General features: G+C 36.9%; 1 protein-coding gene across 1 annotated transcript in view; it reads right to left on the bottom strand.

Moving 5' to 3' along the window:
• The window catches only part of LOC142384534 (sodium channel protein type 4 subunit alpha B-like), a 73,132-nt gene extending 57,989 nt beyond the window's left edge, over positions 1 to 15,143 (bottom strand). The window contains exons 1-4 of the mRNA XM_075470837.1: positions 14,953 to 15,143; positions 13,295 to 13,436; positions 12,814 to 12,951; positions 7,351 to 7,469 (exon numbers count right to left, since the gene is read on the bottom strand). Coding sequence (XP_075326952.1) covers positions 7,351 to 7,469; positions 12,814 to 12,951; positions 13,295 to 13,436; positions 14,953 to 15,041 — 488 coding nt within the window. The 5' untranslated portion in view covers positions 15,042 to 15,143. The remainder of the gene's footprint in view (positions 1 to 7,350; positions 7,470 to 12,813; positions 12,952 to 13,294; positions 13,437 to 14,952) is intronic.
• Positions 15,144 to 16,297: the final 1,154 nt, after the last annotated feature.

Below are 16,297 nucleotides of genomic sequence, written 5' to 3' on the forward strand. Positions count from 1 at the left end.
CACAAAGACACACTAAAACAGCACAAAGACACACAAAAACAGCAAAAGGCACACTATGACATCACAAAGACACACTAAAACAGCACAAAGACACACTAAAACAGCACAAAGACGCACTAAAACAACACAAAGACACACAGAAACAACACAAAGACACGCTAAAACAGCACAAAGACACGCTAAAACACCACAAAGACACGCGAAAACACCACAAAGACACATGAAAACAGCACAAAGACACATGAAAACAGCACAAAGACACATGAAAACAGCACAAAGACACACTAAAACAGCACAAAGACACACTAAAACAGCACAAAGACACATGAAAACAGCACAAAGACACACTAAAACAGCACAAAGACACACAAAAACAGCAAAAGGCACACTATGACATCACAAAGACACACTAAAACAGCACAAAGACACACTAAAACAGCACAAAGACGCACTAAAACAACACAAAGACACACAGAAACAACACAAAGACACGCTAAAACAGCACAAAGACACGCTAAAACACCACAAAGACACGCGAAAACACCACAAAGACACACTAAAACAGCACAAAGACACATGAAAACAGCACAAAGACACATGAAAACAGCACAAAGACACACTAAAACAGCACAAAGACACACTAAAACACCTCAAAGACACACTAAAACAGCACAAAGACACACTAAAACAGCACAAAGACACACTAAAACAGCACAAAGACACACAAAAACAGCAAAAGGCACACTATGACATCACAAAGACACACTAAAACACCACAAAGACACACTAAAACACCACAAAGACACACTAAAACAGCACAAAGACACACTAAAACAGCACAAAGACACATGAAAACACCACAAAGGCACACTAAAACACCACAAAGACACATGAAAACACCACAAAGACACACTAAAACAGCACAAAGGCACACTAAAACAGCACAAAGACACATGAAAACACCACAAAGACACATGAAAACACCACAAAGACACACTAAAACAGCACAAAGACACACAAAAACAGCAAAAGGCACACTATGACATCACAAAGACACACTAAAACACCACAAAGACACACTAAAACACCACAAAGACACACTAAAACACCACAAAGACACACTAAAACAGCTCAAAGACACACTAAAACAGCACAAAGACACATGAAAACACCACAAAGACACACTAAAACACCACAAAGGCACACTAAAACACCACAAAGACACATGAAAACACCACAAAGACACACTAAAACAGCACAAAGACACACTAAAACAGCACAAAGACACATGAAAACACCACAAAGACACATGAAAACACCACAAAGACACACTAAAACAGCACAAAGACACACTAAAACAGCACAAAGACACACTAAAACACCACAAAGGCACACTAAAACAGCACAAAGACACACTAAAACAGCACAAAGGCAAATGAAAACAGCACAAAGACACATGAAAACAGCACAAAGACACATGAAAACAGCTCAAAGACACACTAAAACAGCACAAAGACACTCAGAAACAACACAAAGACACACTAAAACAGCACAAAGGCACACTAAAACAGCACATAGACACACTAAAACACCACAAAGACACACTAAGACACCACAAAGACACACTAAAACACCACAAAGACGCACTAAAACAGCACAAAGACACGAAAACAGCTCAAAGACGCACTAAAACACCACAAAGACAAATGAAAACACCACAAAGACACACTAAAACAGCACAAAGACACGAAAACAGCACAAAGACACACGAAAACAGCACAAAGACACACGAAAACAGCACAAAGACACGCTAAAACAGCACAAAGACACGAAAACAGCACAAAGACACACTAAAACAGCACAAAGACGCACTAAAACACCACAAAGACACACTAAAACAGCAAAAGGCACACTATGACATCACAAAGACACACTAAGACACCACAAAGACACACTAAAACAGCACAAAGACACGAAAACAGCTCAAAGACACACTAAAACAGCAAAAGGCACACTATGACATCACAAAGACACACTAAGACACCACAAAGACACACTAAAACAGCACAAAGACGCACTAAAACACCACAAAGACACACTAAAACAGCACAAAGACACACTAAAACAGCACAAAGATGCATGAAAACAGCACAGACACTCAGAAACAGCACACAGACACACTAAAACAGCACAAAGACACATGAAAACCGCACAAAGACACACTAAAACAGCACAAAGACACACTAAAACACCACAAAGACACGCTAAAACAGCACAAAGACACGCTAAAACAGCACAAAGACACGCTAAAACAGCACAAAGACACGCTAAAACAGCACAAAGACACGCGAAAACAGCACAAAGACACACTAAAACAGCACAAAGACACATGAAAACAGCACAAAGACACATGAAAACACCACAAAGACACACTAAAACAGCACAAAGACACACTAAAACAGCTCAAAGACACACTAAAACACCACAAAGACACACTAAAACACCACAAAGACACACTAAAACAGCTCAAAGACACACTAAAACAGCACAAAGGCACACTAAAACACCACAAAGACACATGAAAACACCACAAAGACACACTAAAACACCACAAAGACACACTAAAACACCACAAAGACACACTAAAACACCACAAAGACACACAAAAACAGCAAAAGGCACACTATGACATCACAAAGACACACTAAAACACCACAAAGACACACTAAAACACCACAAAGGCACACTAAAACAGCACAAAGACACACTAAAACAGCACAAAGGCAAATGAAAACAGCACAAAGACACATGAAAACAGCACAAAGACACACTAAAACAGCACAAAGACACATGAAAACACCACAAAGACACTCAGAAACAACACAAAGACACACTAAAACAGCACAAAGACACACTAAGACATCACAAAGACACACTAAAACAGCACAAAGGCACACTAAAACAGCACAAAGACACACTAAAACAGCACAAAGACACGCTAAAACAGCAAAAGGCACACTATGACATCACAAAGACACACTAAGACACCACAAAGACACACTAAAACACCACAAAGACGCACTAAAACAGCACAAAGACACGAAAACAGCTCAAAGACGCACTAAAACACCACAAAGACAAATGAAAACACCACAAAGACACACTAAAACAGCACAAAGACACGAAAACAGCACAAAGACACACGAAAACAGCACAAAGACACGCTAAAACAGCACAAAGACACGAAAACAGCACAAAGACACACTAAAACAGCACAAAGACACGAAAACAGCTCAAAGACACACTAAAACAGCAAAAGGCACACTATGACATCACAAAGACACACTAAGACACCACAAAGACACACTAAAACAGCACAAAGACACGAAAACAGCTCAAAGACGCACTAAAACACCATAAAGACACACTAAAACACCACAAAGACACACTAAAACAGCTCAAAGACACACTAAAACAGCACAAAGACGCACTAAAACACCACAAAGACGCACTAAAACAGCACAAAGACGCACTAAAACACCACAAAGACACACTAAAACAGCACAAAGACACACTAAAACACCACAAAGACGCACTAAAACAGCACAAAGACGCACTAAAACACCACAAAGACACACTAAAACAGCACAAAGACGCACTAAAACACCACAAAGACACACTAAAACAGCACAAAGATGCATGAAAACAGCACAGACACTCAGAAACAGCACACAGACACACTAAAACAGCACAAAGACACATGAAAACCGCACAAAGACACACTAAAACACCACAAAGACACACTAAAACAGCACAAAGGCACACTAAAACAGCACAAAGACACACTAAAACACCACAAAGACGCACTAAAACAGCACAAAGACGCACTAAAACACCACAAAGACACACTAAAACAGCACAAAGATGCATGAAAACAGCACAGACACTCAGAAACAGCACACAGACACACTAAAACAGCACAAAGACACATGAAAACCGCACAAAGACACACTAAAACACCACAAAGACACACTAAAACAGCACAAAGGCACACTAAAACAGCACAAAGACACATGAAAACAGCACAAAGGCACATGAAAACACCACAAAGACACACTAAAACAGCACAAAGACACACTAAAACAGCACAAAGATGCATGAAAACAGCTCAAAGACACACTAAAACACCACAAAGACACACTAAAACAGCACAAAGGCACACTAAAACAGCACAAAGACACATGAAAACAGCACAAAGGCACATGAAAACACCACAAAGACACACTAAAACAGCACAAAGGCACACTAAAACAGCACAAAGACACATGAAAACAGCACAAAGGCACATGAAAACACCACAAAGACACACTAAAACAGCACAAAGACACACTAAAACAGCACAAAGATGCATGAAAACAGCACAGACACTCAGAAACAGCACACAGACACACTAAAACAGCACAAAGATGCATGAAAACAGCACAAAGACATACTAAAACAGCACAAAGACACACTAAAACAGCACAAAGACACACTAAAACAGCACAAAGACACACTATGACATCACAAAGACACGCTAAAACAGCACAAAGACACGCTAAAACAGCACAAAGACACGCGAAAACAGCACAAAGACACACTAAAACAGCACAAAGACACATGAAAACAGCACAAAGACACATGAAAACACCACAAAGACACACTAAAACAGCACAAAGACACACTAAAACAGCTCAAAGACACACTAAAACACCACAAAGACACACTAAAACACCACAAAGACACACTAAAACAGCTCAAAGACACACTAAAACAGCACAAAGACACATGAAAACACCACAAAGACACACTAAAACAGCACAAAGGCACACTAAAACACCACAAAGACACATGAAAACACCACAAAGACACACTAAAACACCACAAAGACACACTAAAACACCACAAAGACACACAAAAACAGCAAAAGGCACACTATGACATCACAAAGACACACTAAAACACCACAAAGACACACTAAAACACCACAAAGGCACACTAAAACAGCACAAAGACACACTAAAACAGCACAAAGGCAAATGAAAACAGCACAAAGACACATGAAAACAGCACAAAGACACACTAAAACAGCACAAAGACACATGAAAACACCACAAAGACACTCAGAAACAACACAAAGACACACTAAAACAGCACAAAGACACACTAAGACATCACAAAGACACACTAAAACAGCACAAAGGCACACTAAAACAGCACAAAGACACACTAAAACAGCACAAAGACACGCTAAAACAGCAAAAGGCACACTATGACATCACAAAGACACACTAAGACACCACAAAGACACACTAAAACACCACAAAGACGCACTAAAACAGCACAAAGACACGAAAACAGCTCAAAGACGCACTAAAACACCACAAAGACAAATGAAAACACCACAAAGACACACTAAAACAGCACAAAGACACGAAAACAGCACAAAGACACACGAAAACAGCACAAAGACACGCTAAAACAGCACAAAGACACGAAAACAGCACAAAGACACACTAAAACAGCACAAAGACACGAAAACAGCTCAAAGACACACTAAAACAGCAAAAGGCACACTATGACATCACAAAGACACACTAAGACACCACAAAGACACACTAAAACACCACAAAGACACACTAAGACACCACAAAGACACACTAAAACAGCACAAAGACACGAAAACAGCTCAAAGACGCACTAAAACACCATAAAGACACACTAAAACACCACAAAGACACACTAAAACAGCACAAAGACACACTAAAACAGCTCAAAGACACACTAAAACAGCTCAAAGACACACTAAAACAGCACAAAGACGCACTAAAACACCACAAAGACGCACTAAAACAGCACAAAGACGCACTAAAACACCACAAAGACACACTAAAACAGCACAAAGACACACTAAAACACCACAAAGACGCACTAAAACAGCACAAAGACACACTAAAACACCACAAAGACACACTAAAACACCACAAAGACACACTAAAACAGCACAAAGACACACTAAAACACCACAAAGACGCACTAAAACAGCACAAAGACGCACTAAAACACCACAAAGACGCACTAAAACAGCACAAAGACGCACTAAAACACCACAAAGACACACTAAAACAGCACAAAGATGCATGAAAACAGCACAGACACTCAGAAACAGCACACAGACACACTAAAACAGCACAAAGACACATGAAAACCGCACAAAGACACACTAAAACACCACAAAGACACACTAAAACAGCACAAAGGCACACTAAAACAGCACAAAGACACACTAAAACACCACAAAGACGCACTAAAACAGCACAAAGACGCACTAAAACACCACAAAGACACACTAAAACAGCACAAAGATGCATGAAAACAGCACAGACACTCAGAAACAGCACACAGACACACTAAAACAGCACAAAGACACATGAAAACCGCACAAAGACACACTAAAACACCACAAAGACACACTAAAACAGCACAAAGGCACACTAAAACAGCACAAAGACACATGAAAACAGCACAAAGGCACATGAAAACACCACAAAGACACACTAAAACAGCACAAAGACACACTAAAACAGCACAAAGATGCATGAAAACAGCTCAAAGACACACTAAAACACCACAAAGACACACTAAAACAGCACAAAGGCACACTAAAACAGCACAAAGACACATGAAAACAGCACAAAGGCACATGAAAACACCACAAAGACACACTAAAACAGCACAAAGGCACACTAAAACAGCACAAAGACACATGAAAACAGCACAAAGGCACATGAAAACACCACAAAGACACACTAAAACAGCACAAAGACACACTAAAACAGCACAAAGATGCATGAAAACAGCTCAAAGACACACTAAAACACCACAAAGACACACTAAAACAGCACAAAGGCACACTAAAACAGCACAAAGACACATGAAAACAGCACAAAGGCACATGAAAACACCACAAAGACACACTAAAACAGCACAAAGGCACACTAAAACAGCACAAAGACACATGAAAACAGCACAAAGGCACATGAAAACACCACAAAGACACACTAAAACAGCACAAAGACACACTAAAACAGCACAAAGATGCATGAAAACAGCACAGACACTCAGAAACAGCACACAGACACACTAAAACAGCACAAAGATGCATGAAAACAGCACAAAGACATACTAAAACAGCACAAAGACACACTAAAACAGCACAAAGACACACTAAAACAGCACAAAGACACACTAAAACAGCACAAAGACACACTATGACATCACAAAGACACTCTATGACATCACGAAGGATATGGGTGGAGGTGGATCTTGATGGCGGCGGTCCTCACAGGATTGAAGGCACTCAGCAGGTAACAGGCTCTGTCAGCATTAAACCTGTGGAGGACGTTTCCTTTGCTGATCACCATGAAGGTCTGCAGACACACAGGTGACAAAGGGAGGTCAGAGGTCGTGCTCTCAGGACAGATGTGATGGTTTTTTGTCTGTTTGTTTGTTTGTTTGTTTATCTGTTTATTTATCTGTCTGTCTGTTTGTTTGTTTTTCTGTCTGTTTATCTGTCTGTTTGTTTGTTTGTTTTTCTGTTTATCTGTCTGTTTGTTTGTCTGTTTGTTTGTCTGTTTATTTATTTGTTTGTCTGTTTATCTGTCTGTCTGTTTGTTTGTCTGTTTGTCTGTTTATTTATTTGTTTGTCTGTTTGTCTGTTAATTTGTTTGTTTGTCTGTTTATCTGTCTGTCTGTTTGTTTGTTTGTTTTTCTGTCTGTCTGTTTGTCTATTTATTTATTTGTTTATCTGCTTGTTTATTTGTTTGTTTGTCTGTTTATCTGTGCCTGTTTTTATGTTTGTTTATTTGTCTGTTTATCTGTTTATTTGTTTGTCTGTTTATTTATTTGTTTGTTTGTTTTATTTATCTGTCTGTTTGTTTTTCTGTTTGTTTGTTTTTCTGTTTGTTTGTTTGTTAATTTGTTTGTTTGTTTGTTATTTTCTGTTTGTTTGTTTTTCTGTTTGTCTGTTTATCTGTCTGTTTGTTTGTTTGTTTTTCTGTTTGTCTGTCTGTTTGTTTATCTGTTTATTTATTTGTCTGTTTGATTGTTTATATGTTTATTTATTTGTTTTTCTGTCTGTCTGTTTGTTTGTTTATCTGTCTGTTTGTTTATCTGTTTATTTATTTGTCTGTTTGTTTTTCTGTTAGTCTGTTTATCTGTCTGTTTGTCTGTTTATCTGTCTGTCTGTCTGTCTGTCTGTTTGTTTGTCTGTCTGTCGGTTTATCTGTCTGTCTGTTTGTCTTTTTGTTTGTTTGTTTATTTGTCTGTCTGTTTGTTTGTTTATCTGTCTGTTTGTTTGTTTTTCTGTTTGTTTGTTTGTCTGTCTGTTTTTCTGACTGTTTGTTGTTGTTTGTTTGTTTATCTGTTTATTTATTTGTTCATTTGTCTGTCTGTTTGTTTTTCTGTCTGTCTGTTTGTTTGTTTGTTTGTTTTTCTGTCTGTCTGTTTGTCTATTTATTTATTTGTTTATCTGCTTGTTTATTTGTTTGTTTGTCTGTTTATCTGTGCCTGTTTTTATGTTTGTTTATTTGTCTGTTTATCTGTTTGTTTATCTGTTTATTTGTTTGTCTGTTTATTTATTTGTTTGTTTGTTTTATTTATCTGTTTGTCTGTTTATCTGTCTGTTTGTTTGTTTTTCTGTTTGTCTGTCTGTCTGTTTGTTTGTTTGTCTGTCTGTCTGTCTGTTTGTCTGTCTGTTTGTTTGTTTGTCTGTTTGTTTGTTTGTTAATTTGTTTGTTTGTTTGTTATTTTATCTGTTTGTTTGTTTTTCTGTTTGTCTGTTTGTCTGTCTGTTTGTTTATCTGTTTATTTATTTGTCTGTTTGATTGTTTATCTGTTTATTTATTTGTCTGTCTGTTTGTTTTTCTGTCTGTTTGTTTTTCTGTCTGTTTGTTTTTCTGTCTGTTTTTTTGTTTATCTGTCTGTTTGTTTGTTTATCTGTTTATTTATTTGTCTGTTTGTTTGTCTGTTTATCTGTCTGTTTGTTTTTCTGTTTGTTTGTTTGTTTATCTGTCTGTCTGTCTGTTTGTTTGTTTGTTTTTCTGTTTGTCTGTCTGTTTGTCTTTTTGTTTGTTTGTTTGTCTGTTTGTTTGTTTGTTTGTTTATCTGTCTGTTGGTTTGTTTTTCTGTTTGTCTGTCTGTTTGTCTGTTTTTCTGTTTGTCTGTTTGTTTGTTTATCTGATTATTTATTTGTTTGTCTGCCTGTCTGTCTGTTTTTCTGTTTGTTTGTCTATTTATTTGTTTGTTTTTCTGTTTGTCTGTCTGTCTGTTTTTCTGTTTGTCTGTTTTTTTTACTGTCTGTTTGTTTTTCTGTTTATTTATTTGTTTGTCTGTCTGTCTGTTTGTTTGTCTGTTTGTTTTTCTGTTAGTCTGTTTGTCTGTCTGTTTATCTGTCTGTCTGTCTTTTTGTTTGTTTGTTCATTTGTCTGTCTGTTTGTTTGTTTGTTTATCTGTCTGTTTGTTTGTTTTTCTGTTTGTCTGTTTATCTGTCTGTCTGTTTATCTGTCTGTCTGTCTTTTTGTTTGTTTGTTTACTTGTCTGTCTGTTTGTTTGTTTATCTGTCTGTTTGTTTGTTTTTCTGTTTATTTATTTGTCTGTGTTTGTTTGTCTGTTTATCTGTTTGTTTGTTTTTCTGTTTGTTTGTTTGTCTGTCTATTTTTCTGTCTGTTTGTTTTTCTGTCTGTCTGTCTGTCTGTTTGTTGTTGTTGTTTGTTTGTTTATCTGTTTATTTATTTGTTCATTTGTCTGTCTGTTTGTTTTTCTGTCTGTCTGTTTGTTTGTTTATCTGTTTGTTTTTCTGTGTGTCTGTTTGTTTGTTTGTTTATCTGTCTGTCTGTCTGTCTGTCTGTGTTTGTTTATCTGTTTATTTATTTGTCTGTTTGATTGTTTATCTGTTTATTTATTTGTTTGTTTGTGTGTCTGTCTGTTTGTTTTTCTGTTTGTTTGTCTGTTTGTCTGTCTGTCTGTTTGTTTTTCTGTTTGTCTGTCTGTTTGTTTATCTGATTATTTATTTGTTTATCTGTCTGTCTGTCTGTCTGTTTTTTTTGTTTGTTTGTTTGTCTATTTATTTATTTGTTTGTATGTTTGTCTGTTTTTTTATCTGTTTATTTTTCTGTTTGTCTGTTTGTTTTACTGTTTGTTTGTTTTTCTGTTTATTTATTTGTTTATCTGTCTGTCTGTTTGTTTGTCTATTTATTTATTTGTTTGTATGTTTTTCTGTTTTTTTATCTGTTTATTTTTCTGTTTGTTTGTTTTACTGTTTGTTTGTTTTTCTGTTTATTTATTTGTTTATCTGTCTGTTTTTTTTCTGTTTATTTATTTGTTTATCTGTCTGTCTGTTTGTTTGTCTGTCTGTTTTTCTGTTTGTCTGTTTATCTGTCTGTTTTTCTGTTTGTTTGTCTGTTTGTTTTTCTGTTTGTCTGTTTTTTTACTGTTTGTTTGTTTTTCTGTTTATTTATTTGTTTATCTGTCTGTCTATTTTTTTCTGTTTATCTGTCTGTCTGTCTGTTTGTTTGTTTGTTTGTCTATTTATTTGTTTGTTTTTCTGTTTGTCTGTCTGTCTGTTTTTCTGTTTGTCTGTTTTTTTTACTGTCTGTTTGTCTTTCTGTTTGTTTGTTTATTTGTCTGTCTGTTTGTTTGTTTATCTGTCTGTTTGTTTGTTTTTCTGTTTGTTTATTTGTCTGTCTGTTTGTCTGTTTGTTTGTTTTATCTGTCTGTTTGTTTGTTTTTCTGTTTATTTGTCTGTCTGTTTGTTTTTCTGTTTGTTTGTTTGTCTGTCTGTTTTTCTGACTGTTTGTTGTTGTTTGTTTGTTTATCTGTTTATTTATTTGTTCATTTGTCTGTCTGTTTGTTTTTCTGTCTGTCTGTTTGTTTGTTTGTTTGTTTGTTTTTCTGTCTGTCTGTTTGTCTATTTATTTATTTGTTTATCTGCTTGTTTATTTGTTTGTTTGTCTGTTTATCTGTGCCTGTTTTTATGTTCGTTTATTTGTCTGTTTATCTGTTTGTTTATCTGTTTATTTGTTTGTTTGTTTGTTTTATTTATCTGTTTGTCTGTTTATCTGTCTGTTTGTTTGTTTTTCTGTTTATTTATTTGTCTGTGTTTGTTTGTCTGTTTATCTGTTTGTTTGTTTTTCTGTTTGTTTGTTTGTCTGTCTATTTTTCTGTCTGTTTGTTTTTCTGTCTGTCTGTCTGTCTGTTTGTTGTTGTTGTTTGTTTGTTTATCTGTTTATTTATTTGTTCATTTGTCTGTCTGTTTGTTTTTCTGTCTGTCTGTTTGTTTGTTTATCTGTTTGTTTTTCTGTGTGTCTGTTTGTTTGTTTGTTTATCTGTCTGTCTGTCTGTCTGTGTTTGTTTATCTGTTTATTTATTTGTCTGTTTGATTGTTTATCTGTTTATTTATTTGTTTGTTTGTGTGTCTGTCTGTTTGTTTGTCTGTTTGTCTGTCTGTCTGTTTGTTTGTTTTTCTGTTTGTCTGTCTGTTTGTTTATCTGATTATTTATTTGTTTATCTGTCTGTCTGTCTGTCTGTTTTTTTGTTTGTTTGTTTGTCTATTTATTTATTTGTTTGTATGTTTGTCTGTTTTTTTATCTGTTTATTTTTCTGTTTGTCTGTTTGTTTTACTGTTTGTTTGTTTTTCTGTTTATTTATTTGTTTATCTGTCTGTCTGTTTTTTTTCTGTTTATTTATTTGTTTATCTGTCTGTCTGTTTGTTTGTCTGTCTGTTTTTCTGTTTGTCTGTTTATCTGTCTGTTTTTCTGTTTGTTTGTCTGTTTGTTTTTCTGTTTGTCTGTTTTTTTACTGTTTGTTTGTTTTTCTGTTTATTTATTTGTTTATCTGTCTGTCTATTTTTTTCTGTTTATCTGTCTGTCTGTCTGTTTGTTTGTTTGTTTGTCTGTTTGTTTTTCTGTTTGTCTGTCTGTTTGACTGTTTGTTTGTCTGTTTGTTTATTTATTTGTTTGTTTGTTTGTTTGTCTGTCTATCTGTCTGTTTGTCTGTCTGTCTGTTTATCTGTCTGTCTGTTTGTCTTTTTGTTTGTTTGTTTATTTGTCTGTCTGTTTGTATGTTTGTTTGTTTGTTTATCTGTCTGTTTGTTTGTTTTTCTGTTTATTTATTTGTCTGTCTGTTTGTTTTTCTGTTTGTCTGTCTGTTTGTTGTTCTGTTTGTTTGTTTATCTGTTTATTTATTTGTTTGTTTGTTTTTCCTGTTCGTCTGTTTGTTTGTTTATCTGTCTATTTATTTGTTTGTCTGTTTGTCTGTTTGTTTGTTTGTTTGTTTGTTTGTCTGTTTATCTGTCTGTTTGTTTGTTTGTTTGTTTATCTGTCTGTCTGTCTGTTTGTTTGTTTTTCTGTTTGTCTGTTTATCTGTTTATTTATTTGTCTGTTTGATTGTTTATCTGTTTATTTATTTGTTTGTCTGTCTGTTTGTTTTTCTGTTTGTCTGTTTGTTTGTTTATCTGATTATTTGTTTGTTTATCTGTCTGTCTGTCTGTTTGTTTTTCTGTTTGTCTGTTTTTTTACTGTTTGTTTGTTTTTCTGTTCATTTATTTATTTGTCTGTTTATTTGTTTGTATTTTTGGTTGTTTGTCTCTGTCTGTCTGTCTGTTTATTTATTTGTTTGTTTATCTGTATTTTTGGTCTTGTGGCTCTCTTTTAAGCATCTCTCAGCTGAATCTAACTGCTGACCAGAGTTAAGGTGCACAGGTGAAGGCACACAAACCTTCCGTGATTGGTAGAAGGGATCCAGATCCTCCAATGGGGTGTTCAGAAACTCAGGGGGCGGGTCTCCGTAGATAAAGGGGAGGAGCTTCCTGGCCTGGAGGTGATGGGCTGGTTTGATTGGCTGTTGGTCATCTCCCTGTGAGACATTAATTACACTCAGTGTATTGATCAGCCGCCTCTCGGTGCATTGATCAGCCAGCTCTCGGTGTATTGATCAGCTGGCTCTCGGTGTATTGATCAGCCGGCTCTCGGTGTATTGATCAGCCGGCTCTCGGTGTATTGATCAGCCGGCTCTCGGTGTATTGATCAGCCGGCTCTCGGTGTATTAATCAGCCGGCTCTCGGTGTATTGATCAGCTGGCTCTCGGTGTATTGATCAGCCGGCTCTCGGTGCATTGATCAGCTGGCTCTCGGTGCATTGATCAGCCGGCTCTCGGTGTATTGATCAGCTGGTATTGACAGTTCATCGGTGATCCATACCTCTTTCTTCTTCTCTCCAGCTTCATGTTGTGAGGCAGGCGTGAGGCGTCTGAAGACCTCCGTACCAACAGGGGGCAGCAGTGATGTCATCCTCTCGTTCTGCAGTGCCTCCCGGACCTCGTGGTTACCTAGCAACTGGCTCCTGTGTGGAGGGAAACATGACTTGTTGTCCATCATTTAAAAACATATCATCAGATATTTGAACACATTTGAACTTGTAGAAGTTTTCTCTGTTTTCCCACAAACCCCAACAATGTGCTCAGAGAACTAGTCCTGATCCAAAGTCACATTGTGGACACACTGGACATTTTCTGCTTCTTCCCTCATCTTCAGCCCAGTCCTTGTACCTGAGCATCTTCAGAGGAATGTGTTTTTTCTTTGTTCAGCCACTTAACTCTGAGCTGTGAACCATTCAGGCAGGAAAAAGGCTCCTAACTCAAGGGATGAACCAGTGCTGTGTCCACATTTTAAACTGGATCTTTAGGCACTTTGTTCCCAGCAGCCTGTCACAGAGACACATCATTTGTTCCCATTTCTTTAGCTGCATCTGTGAAAAACAGCTTCATAGTTTCAACTTTTTTGTAAATTTATGTTTAAAACTGCTTTCAGTTACCAAAAGAGTCAAATTAATATATGAAATTCAGTTTAAAAAAAATCCTTATCCCAAAATAATGAACGTTATCACGTCTAAAAGTAGGAAAAAACAGACAATAATAAGAATTATATGTTATTCAACATCAAGAAAAAGTAAATAAGATTCAATTTAAAGCTTAAAAAAGGAATATAAGATATAATCTAATGACTAATTATGGAACAGTTAATATAAATGAAATGATTAAACTGTTTTATGCCACCAGAAATGAATCATCTAGAAGCTCTTTGTGGGTTTTAGACTGGAATTAAGATTTGTTCCCATTTCTTTAGCTGCACGTGTGAAAAACAGCAAAGATAACACAGTGTGACAGACAGAAAACAGGATTTCTGCAGCAACAAGGTGATTCCCAAAGAGCTGGTAGCTGAAAACTTGGCATATCTCAGCATGGTGTGCAGTGTGTCCTTAAAACATCTGAGGAAACTGGACAAGTGGAGGACAGAAGAAGAAGTGTCAGGCCTAAAGAACTATCTACAAACTCTGGTTCTGCCTCAGATTCTGGGTTTATGTTCATGTTGGAACATGTTTCAGTGAATCTCTGCAGCTGTTACCATGGAAACATCTGCAGATATTCACTTTAAAGCTGCTCAGAACTGAACTAACTCTGGTTCTGCCTCAGATTCTGGGTTTATGTTCATGTTGGAACATGTTTCAGTGAATCTCTGCAGCTGTTACCATGGAAACATCTGCAGATATTCACTTTAAAGCTGCTCAGAACTGAACTAACTCTGGTTCTGCCTCAGATTCTGGGTTTATGTTCATGTTGGAACATGTTTCAGTGAATCTCTGCAGCTGTTACCATGGAAACATCTGCAGATATTCACTTTAAAGCTGCTCAGAACTGAACTAACTCTGCTTCTGCCTCAGATTCTGGGTTTGTGTTCATGTTTCAGTGTTTCTGATGTTTGGCTGAAGCAGCAGACTCTGACACAGCCTGTGGAAGCCAGCCTGAACCCTAGCTAACCCCAGCTGCTGTGTGGAAGTCTGCAGCCCGTTTCAGACTCACCGCTGTGAGGCGTTCAGCCTCAGCTGACTGCTCCTCCTCAGCTGCTCCGCTCGCTGCTTCCTGCTGCTCCAAAACTCAAACATATCCATCTTTTTTCCTCCCGTCCGAATCGTTAGCTGCCTTCTGTTTTCCTCTCTGTGTCCCGATGAGTCTCGGTGAACTGTGGCTCCTCTGTCCTCCAGAGTTTTCTGCTCCGTCTGTTTTACATCCACAGAAACGAGCCCCACCCATCAGAGATACTCCACCCATGTCTGTGGAGTCTAAGAACCAAAACAACACACATTCTACCAATTATTCAGATACATATGCATGTATTTGGTATTAAAACATGTGAAAGAAGCACAGCTGAGATAAGTCAAAGTGTATTTAAACAGACAGAACAGGAAAAAGCTTCAGATCAGGCAGATTCAGTTTGTGTCGGTCTGAGAGCATCAATCCTGACTTCTTTACCGCTTTACAGTTTTTCTCGATTGCTAAAGCACAATTTCTAGATCTCTGAGCACAATGACCAGTTGCCTAAACACATTTAATAAATCAGGCCCCTAGTTGGCTTAACTATAAACACATTTCACCTCAATCTCCTATTTCACAAAACTCCAAACACATTTGCATTTGCCAAAACACATGTTGCAGAACTCTAAACACATTCACACTTATGCTAAACACTTTCACACTTATGCTGAACACTTTCACACTTATGCTAAACACTTTCACACTTATGCTAAACACTTTCACACTTATGCTAAACACATTCACACTTATGCTAAACACTTTCACACTTATGCTAAACACTTTCACACTTATGCTAAACACTTTCACACTTATGCTAAACACTTTCACACTTATGCTAAACACTTTCACACTTATGCTAAACACTTTCACACTTATGCTAAACACATTCACACTTATGCTAAACACTTTCACACTTATGCTAAACACTTTCACACTTATGCTAAACACTTTCACACTTATGCTAAACACATTCACACTTATGCTAAACACTTTCGCACTTATGCTAAACACTTTCACACTTATGCTAAACACATTCACACTTATGCTAAACACTTTCACACTTATGCTAAACACATTCACACTTGCTAAAACACACTTTTGCTCACACAATGCAAAATGGTAGACTCAGACATCAAAAGTTGAACACAATGAAAGCACGGGCGTCATTGCTTAAACACGGTGACTCAAAATTAAAGACACATGTGACACCATCCATATTGGCCGCTTGAGAATGCACAACGACTCAAAATTGAAGACACCTGCCAATGATGTGACAACACCTATAGGCCAGTTTAGAACGCACAGTTTGCTGAAGGTGCCAAACGGCAACAGA

This window comes from Odontesthes bonariensis, chromosome 7 (assembly GCF_027942865.1).
Source record: "Odontesthes bonariensis isolate fOdoBon6 chromosome 7, fOdoBon6.hap1, whole genome shotgun sequence".
In the NCBI taxonomy this organism is placed as follows: domain Eukaryota; kingdom Metazoa; phylum Chordata; class Actinopteri; order Atheriniformes; family Atherinopsidae; genus Odontesthes; species Odontesthes bonariensis.